This window comes from Lygodium microphyllum, chromosome 18 (assembly GCF_053477565.2).
Source record: "Lygodium microphyllum isolate KBCC chromosome 18, Lygodium_microphyllum_v1.1.10, whole genome shotgun sequence".
NCBI classification, from domain to species: domain Eukaryota; kingdom Viridiplantae; phylum Streptophyta; class Polypodiopsida; order Schizaeales; family Lygodiaceae; genus Lygodium; species Lygodium microphyllum.
In genome coordinates, this window is record NC_141152.1 from 54,393,977 (window position 1) to 54,412,854 (window position 18,878).

General features: G+C 40.5%; 1 protein-coding gene across 1 annotated transcript; it reads left to right on the plus strand.

Annotated features, from left to right (window-relative positions):
* The first annotated feature begins 395 nt into the window (after positions 1-395).
* VEL1 (vernalization5/VIN3-like protein) lies at positions 396-18,350 on the plus strand. The gene is made up of 4 exons (XM_087698709.1): positions 396-608; positions 14,939-15,617; positions 15,795-16,120; positions 16,318-18,350. Exons 1-4 carry the CDS (start codon positions 569-571, stop codon positions 17,712-17,714), a joined length of 2,442 nt encoding a protein of 813 aa, XP_087554835.1. The 5' UTR covers positions 396-568; the 3' UTR covers positions 17,715-18,350.
* The last annotated feature ends 528 nt before the right edge of the window (positions 18,351-18,878 follow it).

The window sequence follows — 18,878 nt, forward strand, 5'->3', positions numbered from 1 at the left end:
TTGTCACTCTCTTTGCATGCACCGTCTGTTGTTGCTGGTAGTGCCTCTCACTTTACTCCTACTGCTTGCTCCTGGAACCCATTGCTTGACACCTATTGTTTCCTGCTTGCATGTGGCCCACTCGATTAGAGAGAGAGAGAGAGAGAGAGAGAGAGAGAGAGAGAGAGCAAAGTTAGATCCCACACTTGAAATTTGGAAGAGATTCTCAACTTGGGAGGCCCTCTACAAATTTCTAGCCCCTCGAACCTACAATGATATTAATATATAAAGATGATTATATATTTAGAAGTTTACCTTCTAAAATGAAGTTTATTTATTTTTTTGGGCCATTTTTTGAGCAAGGGAAATTCCATGGGAAGGGTGTGGGAGGGTTGCAACTTCTTGCAAGAACAAACCGTGTTTTATTGTACCTTGGGGAAAGGTGACAAGGGAGTTTGGATCGTGAGCGCATTTACACCAAGACTTTCATCAGGTGCTGGGCCCTGGCAACAGATGGAGGCTATCATGCTTTGCGTCTGCAGAATCGAGGCATAGCAGTCCTCAGTCTCTGCTGCTGCTCTGCTTGGCCATGGCGGACATTCCAGCCTCTCAATTTCTGTCTCTCCCTGGTAAGCGCTTGGTACTCTAACCAAACTAATCTCCTTAACGTATGTTATAATGGGTTCGGTTACAAGGCACTGCTCGACAAGGAAAAAATCGAGCTCCGTCTTGGTGCCTCTTAGGGATTTTGAGAGAGTCATACAGTCCCTTTCTCTCTTCGTCTGTGCGCGCGTCACTGGATTGCCACTTGCAAGATGCATTTCGAAGAATTATATTTGTTGGCTTGCTCAAGAGCGGTCCCTGATTTTCCTTTTCGGATTAGTGCCAACTTTTTATCGTGCACTTGGTACTTTTGGGTCAATCTGTTCATCCGTGTGCTCTCCAGGGATGAAAGACAAATGCTCGGGTGGATGGCATGGGGCTTGTTGCTGCCTGAATCTTGAAGACGCTGCTTTTGGCCGGGCTTTAGTGACGTGGGTTTAGCTTGTAGCTAACTGTTTTGTTATGTTTCTTAGCATTGCGCATAAGGGAGTAGAGGCAGATGCTTATACAACAGTCACGGTGCACTACCAATAGGCCAATTGGTGACAAGGGTGTACGAGTTCATAATGTCTTGAGTTCAAGTCCTAGGGGTAGATCAAGGCAGGCCTACCCATATGGGGCTGCTCCTCATGGTACCTTAATCACATGAGAATGCATTACAAAAAAAGAAACAGCCATGGTGCACTGAGTAACCCCCCCCCCCCCCCCCCCCCTCGCCCGAAAAAAAAAAAATCGTGTGTGGCAATGTCGCACAACGCGTTTGTGTCATTGGTGATTCCATTCATATTGATTTCCCTTTCTTTGAGTCTTTGGTTCATGTCTCCTTTTATTAATCTCTTGTCATTCAATGCTCTAATGTAGACCATCCCTTGACTCTTAAACACTGTCAATGGCTTAGGATGTTGGCGTATTGTCCACTATCAACATTACGGTCTAGATATTGTATAGACCGTGTCTTCTCAAACCTTTGCTATAACATTACCTCTCTGTGTTGGAAGAGTTTTCATCAGTATCCTTTCATTAGACCAAAACTTGTTTATGAAGATGATGTCATGGATGGTGCTCATGAAAATCCAAGATCCATTTTGGTTCATGAAGTTAACCGATGGTTCAATAATATTTATTAACACTTCTTGGTCTACTAGATTATCACATTACAAACTTGCATTTGCAATTTACATTGATATGAAAATTGAAGTACTTGATGGATTCTAGTTGAGGATGGTAGATGTAGCTTGTAGACAACTTTGTTGACGCATTGAAGGATTGTGAATGGGCCACGATACCTTAGAGACAACTAGAAATTGGTCCAACATTTAGAACTTTTGAATGTTCTAGAACCTATAAGTAGACATTGTCACCATCTTCAATAGTGACCATACTGTTATTTTGTCAGCTCACGAGTGAGTTTGGGCATGTGGTTTAGTGGGCCAAGCATTGTAGTTATTTTAGGCACGTGTCATTATAATGGTGATTTTGGCATTTATTGCTGGTCGACCTTATCATGTTTATGGGATTATTTTGTGCTATATATTTAGGCTACCTCCTCCACATTCATTCTTTCATCACTTGCAGATTTCAGTGCAGGCCTTGTTGGAGAAGGAGCTGGTGCTAGTGCCCATGTAGTCAGTGATTCATTGTTGTATGCGACTGTATCATGTTTGGTATATGGATTCCATTTCTTGAGCATATCTTTGAGTTCTCCCTTTGTAGTGTTATTTTGTTTTCTCTTCTCCCTCATGTTGTGCAGTCTATTATTGCAGTCTTCTATGCTTCCATTGCTATACCCACTTTTGACATGGTATTTGACGTATGTGTTTGGGTTCTTGGTGCTGTTTTAAGCTATGGACAGTTTGCCCTCACAGTTTTCTGGTGCTGATTTTTCTTTTATTGTCCATCGTAGCCTAGGCGATGTGTCCCTGCTGCAAACAACCTGATTTTCTGCCCCTTGCAGCCTGTGTTTTCAATCAGCTGTCTGCGTTTTCTGATTTTCTGCAATATTTTAGTGCTGGCGCCTACATTGAATACTTGGTTGTCCGTGTTTTGATCTGCAGCAGCAGCTGTGCTTTGTGCATTTACTGCTTGTGCAGGCTGGGCGACAGTGATTTTAGTCTTTTGCTAGTGGTTTTTGACTACTCTCACCTAGATTATCTTGGATTTTGTAGATGTTTTATGGTCGGCTTCCCTTAACACTACATGTGAACTCCTATGTCATGCAACCTATGTTGTGCTTGGTTGTACTCTCTTTCTCTTTCTCATCATTTCTTTCTATCCTCTCTATTACTGATGACAAACTTCATGGCTGTCACGAGGACATGAAATTTTGTTGCTTTGCTTAGTATTTGATTAAAAGTTAATCAAATGTGCTAATGTGACTTGCATATGTGAGGTACAAATTAATTATTTCACAGTGTGGCACCTGAGACCTTGAGTATGCAGTGGGTGCTAAAGGCAAAAGTTGTAATAAGTTATGCTTGACAGGTACTAGGTGGTACCTGGTGTCAGATTTGGGCCTAGACCAATTTATTGGCTACTAATGACAGTGGTGATAGTAGAGACTAGACATTAATTAATTAATGCCAGTCTAAGGGTTGGTAATTGCTCAGGGATACTTGGAAGACAAATTGACCTAGCCAATATAATTATTGATGGGGGTAAAATTAAAAATTTTGAGCACTTGAATAATTATATTTTAAAAATTAATTTAATAAGTTGGATAATGCGGAAAAATGGATTTAGAAGGTTATCACTTGGCAAAAATTACTCATACAAGTGAAAAAAACGTGTTTTGGGGTTGGTGGAAGTCTATTCCAGCCATTGTGAGAGAGGAGGAGGTTGTTAGAGAGCAAGGAGAGGCAACTGATGTGATTTGCAGCCACCATGGACTAGTTCTACAATAAGTGACAGCAATTTGAAGCCCTTCAAGATTAGGTGACAATAGCCCAAGGTTATTCTTGTGCAGATAACAACATACAGGAGGCAACAGTGTTTCTGGTGGTCCTAAGCTGAAGGTGATAGCTTTCATGGTTGTTTGAGTAGGGTAGCAGCAGTTTTTCAGCATTTCTTACGATGAAACTATTGAAAATTATCTCTCTATAACATTCTTTCTCATCCCCTAGCCATCTCTTATGTTATCTTGGTATTTTTCAATAGTTTGAGCCATCAGAGGAAGAGATTTCAATCAATCTTTGTTGTAAACCTTAATTTACAATAGAAAGTAAAGTTTTGATAGCCGCCTTGGGATATGTACTTATAATTGAGGGCCTAGGACTTAAATTCTAGCAATTGAAATTGAGGAATTTTAGGGGAATTCAAGAGGCCAATCAACAATAACAGATTTGGGATTGAATTTGTTTTTTAGGGAGTAGGGTGAAGGCCAACCAAGGGGCAAATTGGTTTGGAGGCTTGTTGGTTAGTTTTGATAGTAAGAGGTACTTGGATTAGCGGAGATCGGAGGATTTTAGTTGTATTTCTTCCATTTTCAATATAAGATAAAGAAATACCGCAAGGGGTGCCAATTTTGGGGCCAACAAGGTGTTCAATGTCCTATATTAAAGTGGTAAAGTGTGCATTTTTACTTTTGTGAATTCGTTAATTGCTGTAATTAAGTGCTTAATTAGGTCACCATCAATTAGCCACTCTATCCAAGAAGAAAGATTGGTCGAAAGGTTCCATTGCCAGGATACTATCAATTCCCTCGAATTGGTGGGCTTGAGGCACCTGATTGAAGGTCAAAACTTTGCTCTAGTGCTGAAATTGTATTTAGTTGACCATTACAACAAGAATATCTTTAGATAGTGAGATGGGATCAAGCTGGAATGATGCTTCTCAATCTGAAAATTCACAAAGTGTTGGGAGAAATGCAATGCTTGATCTTGAACAAGGTGGGTAGCATGAATAGCAAGCTGATATTGTTGGTTAGGACTAAAATGTGGGTCCTTCTAGGCCTTCAAAAGCTGATGACTAGTAAGAGCAAGAGGAATTTGATGACCATTTTAAAGATCAGCTGATGGCAATAACTAAAACGTTTGTGCAATTGGCAAATTATCTTTAGTTCATGTACTTTTGAATCCCTTAAAGGAGGGTAGTAAAGAAAGAAGAGGAAATCATCTTGAAGAGGTTTGAGACAGCAAGATGCACCGAAGTAAGAGCCAATATAGCATCATGATGTTTCAAATATGGGTAGTGAGCATAAGCAAATTGTGCCAATTGGGCAATTGATGTATATTCAAGGCCAACTTGGAAGTGCCAAACCAATGCTTTTTGGATAGCAAGGCATGCATGCAATGGTGGGATAGCCAAGGTACTTTGGTGGTAGTACTAGTTTCCATGTTATGGTGGATTAGGGACCACATACGGGGATGTAGGAGACAACTCCTTATCATATGTAGTAACCAATGAGTGGTGTGCAAGGCCTAATGTATTCGAGTATAGTTGGTAATATACATAATCCTATGTATAATAATGTTGGTATGATGTTGGGGCACAAAGTGGCAAGTTTGGCAATGCATATATGTAGCCCATTGTGTTTGGGACTTATGGTATTAATGCTGGTTATGAGGAAAAATGTAGCTGTATAGTGTTGGTCATGGGGAAAAATGTAGCTAGTAATGCATGCAATGTATGGAAAAATGTATCTTAGTATGGTTGGTAGTATGCACATTTCCATGGATAGTCACATTGCAATGGTCCAAAGTATGCAAACAAGAATGTTTCCTTATGCATTTTGAAACCAGTCTTTCTTCTTGGAATGGGTGGTGATAACCTGATTTAAGAGTTAATTACAACAATAAATAAATGCACATAAAATGATACACACACTTTACCATAACATTTTTGGAGAGTAGACTCCCTGTTGGCCCCAAAACCGGCGCCCCTTGTGGTATTTCTTTAGCTTTCATTCAATTGGAAGGAGTACAACTTGAGATTCTTCAATCTCCTCCTGCTAACCAATTGCTCTTGCTGTCATAAATGACCGGTAAGCCTTTTGGGTCATGCCCCTTGATTCACCCAGGACTTCTTCTCCAAATTGACCCTTGGTTGGCCAAATGCTGCCCTGAATCAATTTGGGATGGGCTGACTCCTGAAATCCCTTGATAATCTTCAATTATCAGCTGTTGATTTCAGTCCCTTGAGCTTTCAATCTTTGGCACGAATCCCAAAGTGGCTGCTAAATCTTAATTTCTGCTGTAAATCAGGGTTTACTGCAGAAATTACAGATCAACCCACTAAAAATGACTGAGATGTCTTCCGAATGACTGAGAATTGCTGAGAATGGCTGAGCATAGGCTGAAGGAGATAAGAGAATGCTGTAGAGAGAGAAAATTTTGAGATTTGTCATGAAGAACTGATCAAAATCAATTGCTGCCCTGCTGTACCAGCCCCAAATGGATGCACCAACAACAATAGGAGCATCAGAGGCTGTGATCTTCAAGAGAAAGTGCATTAGCAGCAATTATCAGCTTCCCAAGGTCAAGAATATGCAATCTCCATCACCAAAATGGTCTCCAATGGCTGGAAAATGGCCCCAAAAGCTGGCAGCAACAGTCCAACACCTCTTCCCAACAGCTCCAAAATGAAAAAACGAGATTTCTCTCTCCTTTCAGCCCTATTTAGCCTTTCCCCCACTTGCATGAGAAAGTTTTGCTAAGTGGCAGCTTTCTTAATCTATTTTCAGTAATTTTCAGCCATTTAATTAATTTTCAGAATTAATTAATTCAACCCTTAATCCATGCCCAAAAAATTGACATTGCCTATCCAAAAATTAATTGGCTAGGCCATTTGCAACCCAAAGTGGTCCCATGCATTAATTGATCCTTGGACAAGCATTAATCCATTAATTAATGCCTAGTACCTAATGTCACTAGTGACACTTAATGGCCAATTAATGGTCCTAGGGGCAAACTGACAACAAAATTCACCTAGAATCTAACAAGTGTAACTTGTTACAACTTTTGCCTTTGACACCCATATTTTTCACAAGGTTCTTCAGCCTTCAACTGTGAAAAAGTAGCTTGCACCTCACATGTGCAACACATGTGCATCTTTTAATTGCACATTTGATTAATCCTTTAATTAAATGTCAATTAAACATAAGCAAAGCATCAAATTTTCACGTCCTCATGACACATTTGGTGCTCCCAGTATATCGGATACATATGAGGGACTAGTCAACTGGAAGCAATGTTGCATATTAGTTAAGTTGAAATTACAATAATGTGAAATTATAAGCATCGCAATGCTTAAGGGGAAGAAAGGCTATGACTTAGTGGAGATTTCGAGGCAAGTAAAGTTAAATGTAAAGTATCTATATGTTCTTGGTGAAGCTTCAGCATTGTTTTACTAATAGACGCAAAGTGGATGAAAGATGATGACTTGGTAGACCATTTTTAGTGGTTGCGGCTTTACCTAGATGCCTTTTAGTTAGAGTCAACTTTAGTTCGAGCTTAGTTAGGTTTAGTAGAGTAGAGGTCCAGAGTATTACTTGATGCCTAAGGGGGAGGTAGCACTTCTCATATGTAATGGATCTTGGATGTATTTAGTATGTATCCAAGGTCTTGTGCTAATAGTATGTTTGCTATGAGGTCACTACTCAATGTACTAGTCATTGTGAGATGTATGTAGATGAGTATGATGTTGAGAAACACGGATCTAGAGCTATGCTAGCTATGGCGGACACAGGTTATAAATATAAAATATGATTGAGATAAAGAATTGTAACTTGAGTGAATTAGGTTCCAAGATAGATTAACTTGGGCTCATAAACACAATCTTGAGTGACACAGAGTGATAGTATTATATATATGAAATGAGTGTCAAGTACATGCTTATATAGCTTTTAGATAGTACCACTATACCTCACTATTCTTATGGGATTCTATCGTCTCTTTCTAGAGCATACATCATATGTCTATGTTCCTTGCAAAGTCACTTGTGGGAAAGTCTCTTTTGGGTACATATATCAAGCATCATTTGCTATTCTCAACACCCCCCTTCAAATGATGAGTTTTTACACTTGCTGGCTTTTGCTTCCTCTACATGATGACATGGCCCGGAAGACTAGCTCATAGGCAGCCTAGTCAAGTTATAGCTTGAAACTTTACATCTTTGGCAAGGGTTTTGTTTTACAAAGCAAATCCACTAAGTGAAACAAAATCCACTATGAGAAAATATAAGATCCACTATGAAAAAGATAATTTCTTCAAAACAATCTGTCAAAGTTATTGTTGATAACGGAAGCATCTTCTTCTTGTTCTCTTTCATTCATGAACTGATTCTAATGGTTACCATTTTGCACTTGCTGTGCTATTTTACGGTGGAAATATTCACTGGCTATGTGACCATTCACTGGCTATGTGACCAGTCTTACCACAATAATGTCATGCTATCCGATCTTTGTTGTCGGAGTTGAATCCTTAGCCTCTTCCTTTAGGTCTAACATCTCCTTTGGTGTATAAGAGGTTTTCCCTAGATGATGGGACACCAACTTTTGCATTCTTGTTCTTTTGTTTATTCTCTTCATCAAGAAGAGAGTGCTCAATTTCTTTCTGTGACAAATTAGGTATATTGCTGAGAGTAGAGACAAGATTTTCATAAGGATCTTGGTTTACACTAGTAAGTAATGGCTTCATCTTCATCTATTGTTTTCTTCAGAGTGGCAAGTTGAGTTTTTAGACATTTGAATTTGTTAATATGCATAGTCATTGAAGTGGTGTTTTTTATATCAAGCTTATAGAACTGCATTAACAACTTGACTTCAGAGTTTTTGACTTGACTTAGAAAGATCTTGCCAAGCTTATTCCAAGCCTTTTTCGCATCTCTGATGTCGGAGATATGGTGCAATACATCATCAGATAGTCCTTAGGCAATGATGCCTGGAGCCTTGTTGTTCATCTTTTTTCACTCTTTTGTCTTGAGTTGAACTTTTTCAACGAACCTGTCTTTATCATCTTTTTTCTTCTTGCCATTTGCATCTATTGTATCATCCTCAAATAGATCCTAGAGGTCTTTCCTCATGAGATGATACATTGTCTTTTCTTTCCAAGCGTGGAAGCTTTCACCATTAAATTTGGCTATTTGCTCTAGATCAGACATTTTGAGATAAGGAGGTCTTACCAAGAGTTTATTATACACTCAGGCAGTGTCTATCCTTTTACAATGAGGTTTTATAAACAATGTGAAGACATTGATATGGTAGTAGTACAATATGAGCAAGCTTTCACCAATGTGAACAGATTTCGATCTTCAAGTATAAAAGAGGTATGAATGAGGGTTTGTAAGAGGGAGCTAGTGTGAATGGCCTTTATAAGGGTAATCTTTAACCTTAGGTTTTAGGGGGCTAGAGATTAAGGAGTTTTTTTACAAAAAACGTGATGAGGCATGAGCAACAGGTGCAAATTTTGACGCCTCTTAGAATGCATTCGTTTTTTGATGTCTGTGTAGAAATAGACTCATGTATATTTCGTTTAGACACGGAGCCTCGAGCTCTACTTCCTAAGCTTCAAAAAACCACCTCTTCTTTCTCTTCTCTGTCTTTGTCAGAGAGAAGCAAGACCTCCTGCTTCTTTGGACAAGCAGCCCCCTTGCTTACAGAGCACAAGTAGCCCCCCTGCTTGATGAGCCAGGCTGCCCCCCAGCTTAAGCAAGCCCCTAGCTTAAGCAAGCCTTTTGCAAAACCTTAAGGGCACACCAACATGAACCTTGAACCAACCTTCAGTGGCTGTACCCTTCTTCTACTCCTTTCAAATGATAGCTTGAGAAAATGGGAATGACAAGAATCTTCAATATCTTCAAAGCGAAGACCAAACCAAGCTTCTTGATTGCCTTGAGTAGCATCTTCTTCCTTGAGCTCTTCGAGCAATACCTCCTTCCTTGAGTTTCTTCTCCTCGTACACACACTTGATGTTGGATGAGAGATTAGAATGGAAGTGAACTTGCACAAGGAGAATAATGAAAGAGGGACAAATTGTAGAGCTTGCAAAGAAGAAAAAAGGGGATGGAAGAACATTCTGTTGGGCGACAAAATATGTACAGAATTGTTCTGGAGTGCAAGTGTTATGCTCATATAGCTACATTGTAGTATGCTACCCAAGTTGTGCAACAATTCTTACCCTAAAACTATATCTGCCCTAGTTATGTGTATAACTTTGAAGTCTATTGTCAAAATATTGTTGGCTTAGGTATGGAGCAATTATGCGATTAATTTAATGGAAAATGAATGAAAATGAAAGAATTAATTAATGCACAACGATATAGGATCATGAATGAGTAGTAGTTTATTAATTAATGTGTGAGAGAGAGAGAGAGAGAGAGAGAGAGAGAGAGAGAGAGAGAGAGAGAGAGAGAGTACAATGCTCAAGGCGATCACATTGAATAATGTCACGCTTGTATGCTTATGAGGCACAAAGTGTCTATTTATAATGAAAATGAAACCCTAACGGCTTAACTGTCACAGCAAACCCTAAAATAGACCCTAACCCTAGTGTCACTTAGTGTCCTAGTGTCTAGTGTCATTTAGTATCCTAGACACTAGGGGCAACAATTGCATTAAATGATAGTTTAAATGCCTAGGGGGCTTGGATCATGGATCAAAGGGCGTCAACACATAGCCCACGAGATGACCTACAAACCCTCCTTCATGAAATGGAAATACTGATCTAGGAAAAATGCATACTCCTAGAAAATAAAAAGACATACAAGGTCATGGTTGCACAAGTTCATCCAAGTGGATATAGCAACCTATGATAGTATTGAGCATGATAGATCATGTCACAAATGGAATCAAGTTCAAGGCTTGCCGAAAAGCCTGGAACTTTGGTCAAGGAAGAGCCTTTGTGAAAAGATTTGCCAAGTTGTCTTCAGGGGTACGTAAGATAAATTTCCCCAGTTGACATTCGCTCATGAACATAATTATAATGAACTTCTATATGTTTTGTGCATGCTTGAAACATTGGGTTTTGCACAGTAGCCAAAGCACTCTGGCTGTCAGTGTAGGTAAGTGTTGGAGCCGTCTGGTGAACATGAAGATCTGCAAGTAACTTGTGGAGCCAAACACACTCCACTGTGGCTGTTAATGCTGCTCTGCACTTAGCTTCACAACTGGAAGTAGTAACTATAATTTGTTTCTTTTTGAACCAAGAAACAAGATATGTACCCAAGAAGAAGCAGTTGCCAATATGAGAGATGAGAATTTGAACGTTCAATCCAATCATTGTTAGAATATCCATACAAAGAGAGTGAAGAATCAGCCCTGTAGAAAAGGCCAAGATCTTGGGTGCCTTTAAGATATCGAAAGACACACTTAATTGCCTGCCAATGAAGTAGTGAAGGGCTGTGCATAAATTTGCTCAACTAGGAGACAACAAACTGAAGATCGAGCCTCATGTGACATAGATAAATCAAGCATCCAACAGCTTGCTGATATAAAGTAGTATCAAAGGATCTACTACCATCATCGTAAGTAAATCTAAAACCAGGCTCCAAGGGAATAGACACGGGCTTACAATCCTCTAACTGAAAGTGTTGAAGTTGTCCAAGATACTTAGATTGTGTCATAGTGATGCCCCCCCCCTCAATGGTGGCAAATTGGATAACCAAATAATAGTGAAGTAGACCAAGATTTGTCATGGGAAATGTGTGCTGTAAATCAGCCTTAAATGTTGCAATTTGGCCATGGTTCAGTGATAAGCATATTATCAACATAAAGCACAAGAATAGTAAAATGAGATTCCTGGTGTCGAATGTAAAGAGTAGCCTCGATAGGACTGTTCTAAAAACCAAGATATACTAGATGAGAACGTATGCGGGCATACCAAGCCTGTGGAACTTGCTTTAAACCATACAAAGTCTTATTGAGAGGACAAACTTTGTGCTTAGATCCTTTGATTGCAAATCTTGGTGGTTGAGAAACATATACCTCTTCAGTGAGATATCCATGGAGAAATGCATCTTGTGTCAGAGTGCAACGATGTGGAAGCGTAGGACAAAGACTGAGAGAGAGTGAACACACAGAGAGAGAGAGAAAAGGAGGCAGTGTAAACGCAGAAAATTTGCGGTGTGGTATGCTGTATAAGAGTGCAGAAATACACAAGGGGGCATAGGAAATATCTGCGTATGGCTTTGACTTGATGACCTTGATCTTCGTCAGCCCGAGCACAGTCTGTCTCAGCCAACAGATCTCAAGATCAGAATCTGAAATGAATGAATGCTGGAGTATGCCACAACCCGGCTATAAATAGCCAAAAAGAAAAGGCATAAAAATGACCAGGTCAGCTGCAATAAATGCAGCCGACTGTAATAAAATAATACCCAAATAATTGGCCGATTGCACTGTCCGACTGCAGGCTGACGTGGCACCTGCTGACATGGCACCCTGTGCTGATCTGCTGTCCACCGTCTATCCAAGAAATGACTGTCTAACACCCCCTCTCAGATCTTGGACGGGTCAAAAGATTGAGGGATTTGGAATGTTGCCGAAGAAGAGCCTGGGGAAGCGCCTTTGTGAACAAATCGATGGAATCAGCCCATCATGTAGAGCATTTCCTTTGAGAATAGAGAGAGAGTTGACTAGAGGGAGCAAGTTCTACCTCCGTACATGAGTCAGAGACGAAGAAGTACTCTCCATAGTTGATGTACTTGCAGCAATCTACCCTCAGCCCTTGAAAACTTCACGCTCAGATCTGCCTCTCTTATCTATTATATTAAAAAAAAAAAGCTCTCTCTCTCTCTCTCTCTCTCTCTTTTGGGAATTTGTGCACAAATTGTGACACATGGCATGCATGTAACATTTTTCTCGTTTAAACCTTCCGGTCTAAAATTCTCCATGATCGGTGCAAAATTTGACCTCGGCATAGACCAGAGAATTAATCCTCGTGCAAAAACGAAGATAATGACGGGAACAGATTTTGGGGTCCAAAAATAGTAACTCCCTAATTTTTAGGGAGAGTGACCCTTGCAGGCTTAAAGAATATCAAAGAGGATGAACAATTGAGCTGTCCAAATTAAGCACCCAAGTACCAATCCCCCAACTAAGGAACTAGTGCCTAAAATGAGGGTGGCCAGCCTTAATTCTTTTTGGAGCAAAATAGGGAAAGTTAAAATGCCCACTATGTGAACATCATTTTGGGTATTCCTTGATTGCATGACCATTATGCTGTTACTATTCATCAAATCACACTTGAACTTTGTTTGATTAACACAGTTCTTTTTAGGCTTCTTCAAGAGCAATGTGGAGCACAATATGGGCAAGTGGTGTGCAACATGTTTATAGGTTCTACTTTGTAGGGGCATCATATGAATTAGAAGGGGCTATTGTTATATTTGACACCCTATTAATCTAAGCACACTTGAACTTGAATTGATTAGTGGTGCCCGTCTTAGGTTTCTTCAAGAGGAGTGTGGAGTGCAATATAGATATGTGAATTGCAATACTCTCTATATGTTTTTGTAGGTGCAACATATGGATTAGAAAGAGGCTAGTGCTACATTTGACAGACTAGGTTTAGGCTTGCATAACCGGGGTTGGTGGGGCGTCTATTGCAATTAGCAATTGAGTTGCTAGTTAGGTTGCCTATGTTAGTGGGTAGCACCTCAAACACGAGTATGTGAATATGTGCTAGGGTTTGTAGAGAAAACATGAGTGTACAAATAAGACTAATGTGCAGTGAACTTAGACAAGAACAACAAAAGGAGAAGACTGATGAATAAATGAATGGTAAAGGAATGAATGATGAAAGGGGTGAGATACAATTGAAAGAGTGCTCAAGGAGCGGAGGTTGTCCAACAGCCACACTTTCATGGGAGTGGGCCAAGGAAGAGTGCCAGCAGACTGTTGTCCTCCAAGTACAGATCCCGAGCGCAGCAAACTACCAATGTTATAGAAGAAATCTAGAGACTAGTGCAGAGGGATGAAGACAGCAGGGCAGGAACAGTGTTTGGTCTGAGAGTGTTCAAAAGCAGCAATGTACCGCTTGGCAACAACCTCTGACTGATGGAGCAGAAGCTGGTAACAAAAATACAGCCCTAGAAGAGTGTTGGTAATGAAAGCACAGCACAGTCACCTGAAAGGGAGAAGGAGTAGGCGATTTCAGCAGCAACAGGAGATGGAGAGGCATGGCAGCAGCTTATAGGAAAAACACAGCTGCCTGGAGGATTTGGCTGAGGCGTCAACTGCCAAGGTAGGGCAGCAGCTCCAGTGGATGGGCAACGGCCTTTAAGAGTGAGGCACAGAAGCTGGTGGAGCGGGAAGATGATGATGGAGAGTTGGCACTAAAAGTGAGAGAATGAGAGATGAAAGTAGGATGCCCACAACATGCCCTGGTATAGGGGAATTTTTGGGCATGTCATTCACAATTAAATGCCTTACGTGATACTCTTTTGCTAATTGAGCCCAAACGCTCCCCAAACAAAGACAAGCCCAAAAATGGGGAATTTTTGGGCATGTCATTCACAATTAAATGCCTTACATGATACTCTTTTGCTAATTGAGCCCAAACGCTCCCCAAACAAAGACAAACCCAAAAAGGTGCCCAAGGGAAGACAGTATAATTCCACCCTCATGTACCCAATTCACCTTGCTCAGCACTCCCTCTCAATCCCAAAAAGGTGTCCACAGGAAGAGAGTGTATCTCCACCCTCACTTATCCAAAAGGTCCCACCCAAAGAGACCATGGTTTTAAACCAACGGTGTCACCATGGAGTGTCCAAGGGCCTACTAGGATTGCAGAGGTGATGGATATCTTCTTTTGGGTAGCCCAAGTTAATGGGTCTTGTGTGTGTGTTTTGTTTTGTATTTTTTTGGTTGCAAAATGGACAGATGGACAGTAGAATCCCCTATGGAGAACAAACGTGTGGCAAGGGTGCCAAAGGAGAAGTATGAAGAGGTAAAGGAGTCAACAAGGGCAACTGCCAGTCTGCCGCATGGATTGTTGCAGCTGCTCGGGATCCTGGGTGAGGAAGGAGAACCCAGGAATGCTCTGTTCAACAAGATAAAAAGGAATCATGCTACTTGATGCATGGGTCTTCATTTGGATGGATGGCTACAATCATAGTTTTTCATTTGTTCCAAACACCCAACGTATACATACAATACACATGCAAAGGGGTAATGCATAAAGGGACATGCTCATGCGGCAAGGTGCAGCTTGGGTAGACCATGGTGCCCTCGTAGGGGAATTAGTCACTCTTCATGTGATCATCTGATGGGAGCATAAAAATTGCAGTTTATTAATAAGCACTTTTCTTTTCTGATGAATATGTCTAATGTTGCTGTTCTAAGATCAGTGCAGTATCATTTTAAATGCTTATATTCTGCAGTCAATATTCTTGATTGGGTGCTTATCTATTCCACATGTTGCAGAAGGTGTTTATATCCCAGCAGCATATGCATCACTAGTTAGCAGTCTGAGTATACATGAGAAGCAGGAACTTCTTTACGAAGCTGCCAAAGGTTGTGCAGGAGGCAGGGAAGCTCTAGAATGTTGGACAAGGAAAGATTTACTACAGCTACTTTGTCATGAGATGGGCAAGGAAAGGAAGTATACAGGACTTTCAAAATGCAAGTTGGTGGACCTACTTCTGAAGTTGGTGACTGGAAAAGGTTCAAGCGAAGATGTGTATAGTGTTGATCCAACCCATGAATCTGCACCACAAAGTCCACCCAGACGACAACGAAAGGCAGGCCGCCCTTCTAGGGTTCTATCAACAAGTGTAGCAGGTGCAGAGGAGGTTAATAACATGACAGAAGTTTCCTGGATATGCAAAAATACAGCATGCAGGGCTCAGTTGCTACCTAATGCCAGTTTTTGTAAGCGATGTTCTTGCTGCATCTGTCAAAAGTTTGATGACAACAAGGATCCTAGTCTTTGGATTGTCTGCACACCAGAGCCAATGGATGTGGAGAGCAGTTGCGGTTTTTCTTGTCATCTAGAGTGTGCTCTCAATAGTAGATTAGCTGGGGTAGTAATTGTTGACTCCAACATTTTACTCGATGGAACTTATAAATGCGGATCTTGTGGGAGAATCAGTAACTTGATAGGGTAATGGTGCTCATTTGATTAGTTGGTTGGTCTAAGATCTGTATACAAGTGACTTCTTGGTATAGTATAGTCATTAGACTAATGTACATGGATAGATCTATGATTCTCATGATGGGTGCTGTTGTGGACATAGTGATTTTTCTTTCATGAATTAACATGACGTATGGTGGTTGACAGCTGCTGGAGAAAACAGCTTTTGGTTGCTAGGGATGCCCGGAGAGTAGATATATTCTGTCATCGACTTTCGCTAAGCCACAAATTATTGAATGGCACTCAAAAGTATAAAGCACTCCATGAAACTATTGACAAGGCAACTAAAATCCTGGAATCTGAAGTGGGGCCATTGACAGAAGGATCTGCTAAGTTTGCTCGCTGCATAGTAAACAGGCTGTCATCAAGTACTGAAATACAGAAGCTTATTAGCGTGGCCCTACAAGCAGCTGAGGTTCTAGTTGAGGAGTGTGGTATGAGCTCACAGCCAAGTGAAAGTGGAAACTTGCAAGGTCTGTGGCTTCCAAGATTCAACTGGTGATTTTGATAAATTTTCTTTTTTCTGCAATGGACTACAACCTTTTTGTCTTTGTTCAAGATAGATGCCAGGCAGGCTAGATTTAATTGTATATTACTCTTCTTAATTTTCTGTTTATTGGCACTTTTTGATTGCTGAGTGTTTGGTTTATGCTGTGTATGCTGTGTGCAGACAGGGCAATCACCTTATGTACTATAGAGTTTAATGAAGTGACACCAACATCTATCATGATGACAGTGAAATCTGGAGGTTTTCTGGCTGGAGAACCAGTGATTGGCTATAGACTTTGGCATCGCAAAGCAAGTGATGCAAGCTACAAAGATGCCCCAAGTTGTATCATTCCTGGAAATGTGTTAGGAAAAACTTTATTTACAGGTCTGGAATCTTGCTCAGAGTATGTTTTCTGTATCATACCATTTACTGAGAAGCAGATGGGTGAGGCATCTGAATCTAGGTGTTTTACTAAAAGCATTGAGATTTTGAACAAACCTTTGAACTCACAGTTGGATATACCACCCAATCAGCATGTAGTAAACCAGAATCTAGATGATTTTCAATCAAATTTCAAAGTCCGTGATCTGGGAAAGTTGCATACTGTATGGGGTCAAGACCACCAATCAGTTGGTGTTGATGAGAAGACTCTATGTAGTATAAAAGATACGGGCTCTGGTAAAAAACAGGATGAGCAGGAAATTCAGAAGCAGAGTGACATTGTAAAACCTCCTTTGGGTGTCGTCAGTCCTGGAGTGGCTGCTTCCAGTGTACAGGACCGTGCATGCGTAGCACAGCATAAATCAACCAACAGTGACTCTAATGTAGCTGCAAATGGTGATTCTGGTTCAGAGGAAGCTAGAGTGACATTTGATGTAGGCGTCACTGTTGAGCCAAACAAATCTCTTTCTAGAAGGGAGTCAAGTGGCTTGTTCCAGGAAAGCGAGGTTATTCAGTGTCCTAGAGAGCCAGCAGTTCAAGCCAAGCTCACAGAAATAGATGATGCCAGTGACCTTGAAAACTCACATACTTCAAGAAGGGAGGAAACTGGTGCAGTTTCTCCAAATGTTTCGGACTCTTTGCAGGCTAATGGCATGAATGAGCGGGGTGATGGTTCTCTTAGAACTGATGCTATAGAGACTCATGGGCATAATGAAAGCTGGGCTGTACAAGTGAGGACTGTGGGCACAGCTGTGAGGGTGGACTCACAGACAGGTATGACTAGGAAGAGAGGAGTTGGTGGTTTACATGGTTGTTTTGGGCTAGTAGCAGGATGTGATGAAAGTGGAACTGGAGCTCCTTTGTGTGCTGCAAAGAGTTATGAGTTTTGTGTTAAAATAGTTAGGTGGCTGGAATGTGAAGGTCATCTCAAGGAAGACTTCAGAATGAAGTTTCTCACATGGTTTAGCCTAAGAGCATCAGATCATGAGAAAAGGGTTGTCAGTGTCTTTATAGATACACTTCAGGACGATCCAGCATGTTTAGCAGGCCAACTGGTGGATACTTTTACGGATGTGATTTCTCCAAAGAGACACCAAATCGCATCAAATGGTTTTTGCAATAGGTTGTGGCATTGAGGGTTTGTTTAATTAGTGAACATACAGTTGGTCTGTTGTGGGTTAGTATTGTCAGACATGGGACTTTGATAATGATTGAGAACAACTTTCTTTTCCTGTACTGATAATGTAACTTGGTTGGGTTTCTAGTCTGCAGAATGATTCACTGATATTATAGCTTGGTCGAGTTTCTAGTCTGCAGAATGATTTAGCCAAATTTATGCTGGGAAGTCTGGGAAGTGCATGTGTACCGACCATTTGGTCCTTTTACCCCCCTGCAAAGGAAAGTGGGCGATGTTTCAAACCTTCAATTCAACTTCATTTCACTGGTAAAAGCAGTGAAGAGGCTGTGGATAGCAACCATGACCTCATAGAGCAGCTCCAAAACCATCAGGTGGTTAGAGTTTTTGGGCTTTGCTAAGTCGGAACGTGTACATTACATTGTTGATTGATTTTACAGTTTAACTGGATTTGTATAATTGGAGACTAACGTTTTATTACTGCTAACTAACAATGCATGAACATATCATTTGGTAGAATATGCCAGTAGAAATGCAGTTGAGGAAAAGGAAACTCAACTTATCAAGGACCATGTATGTTAAAATATATTCATTGGAACCTAATCCTACCCATTCATTTGCAGAAATTACATATTTTCACAGTACATGCAAGGCTAGGGAAAAGTGATGAACTAGTAACTCTACACTAAGATTATCTACATACTGCATTAAGCTAGTAGCTTGTCAGTGCATGTATCAGGATATGTGAAAAACATTATTTCAAAACAGGTTTTGTGGAGGTCATGTGCAACTTCTTAAATATGGAGAACAATTAGGGAGAATCAGGTGGTGTGTAGGTTTATGTGTCAATGGGGACAAAAGTGAGGAGATTTTTTCTATGTTAATGCATAACTCAATGGAACATGGAGATGTTAGAACTTGTCTGCAGTGATTAATATTTATTGGAAAACTTAGTTTAGGTCTCGAGCAAATGAAAGAAGGAACTAAGGAAAATTACCCAAATGGTTGAGAACGAATTCAAACATCTTCTAATATGCTATTATCAAAAGATGGGGAAAGAAATGTACCACTTTCTATTTGGTATTAGATTTTTGAATGAAGGGAAAATTTATCCAAATGAGTTGAGAAAGAATTGAAATATCCATTGCTTTCTATATGGATAGAG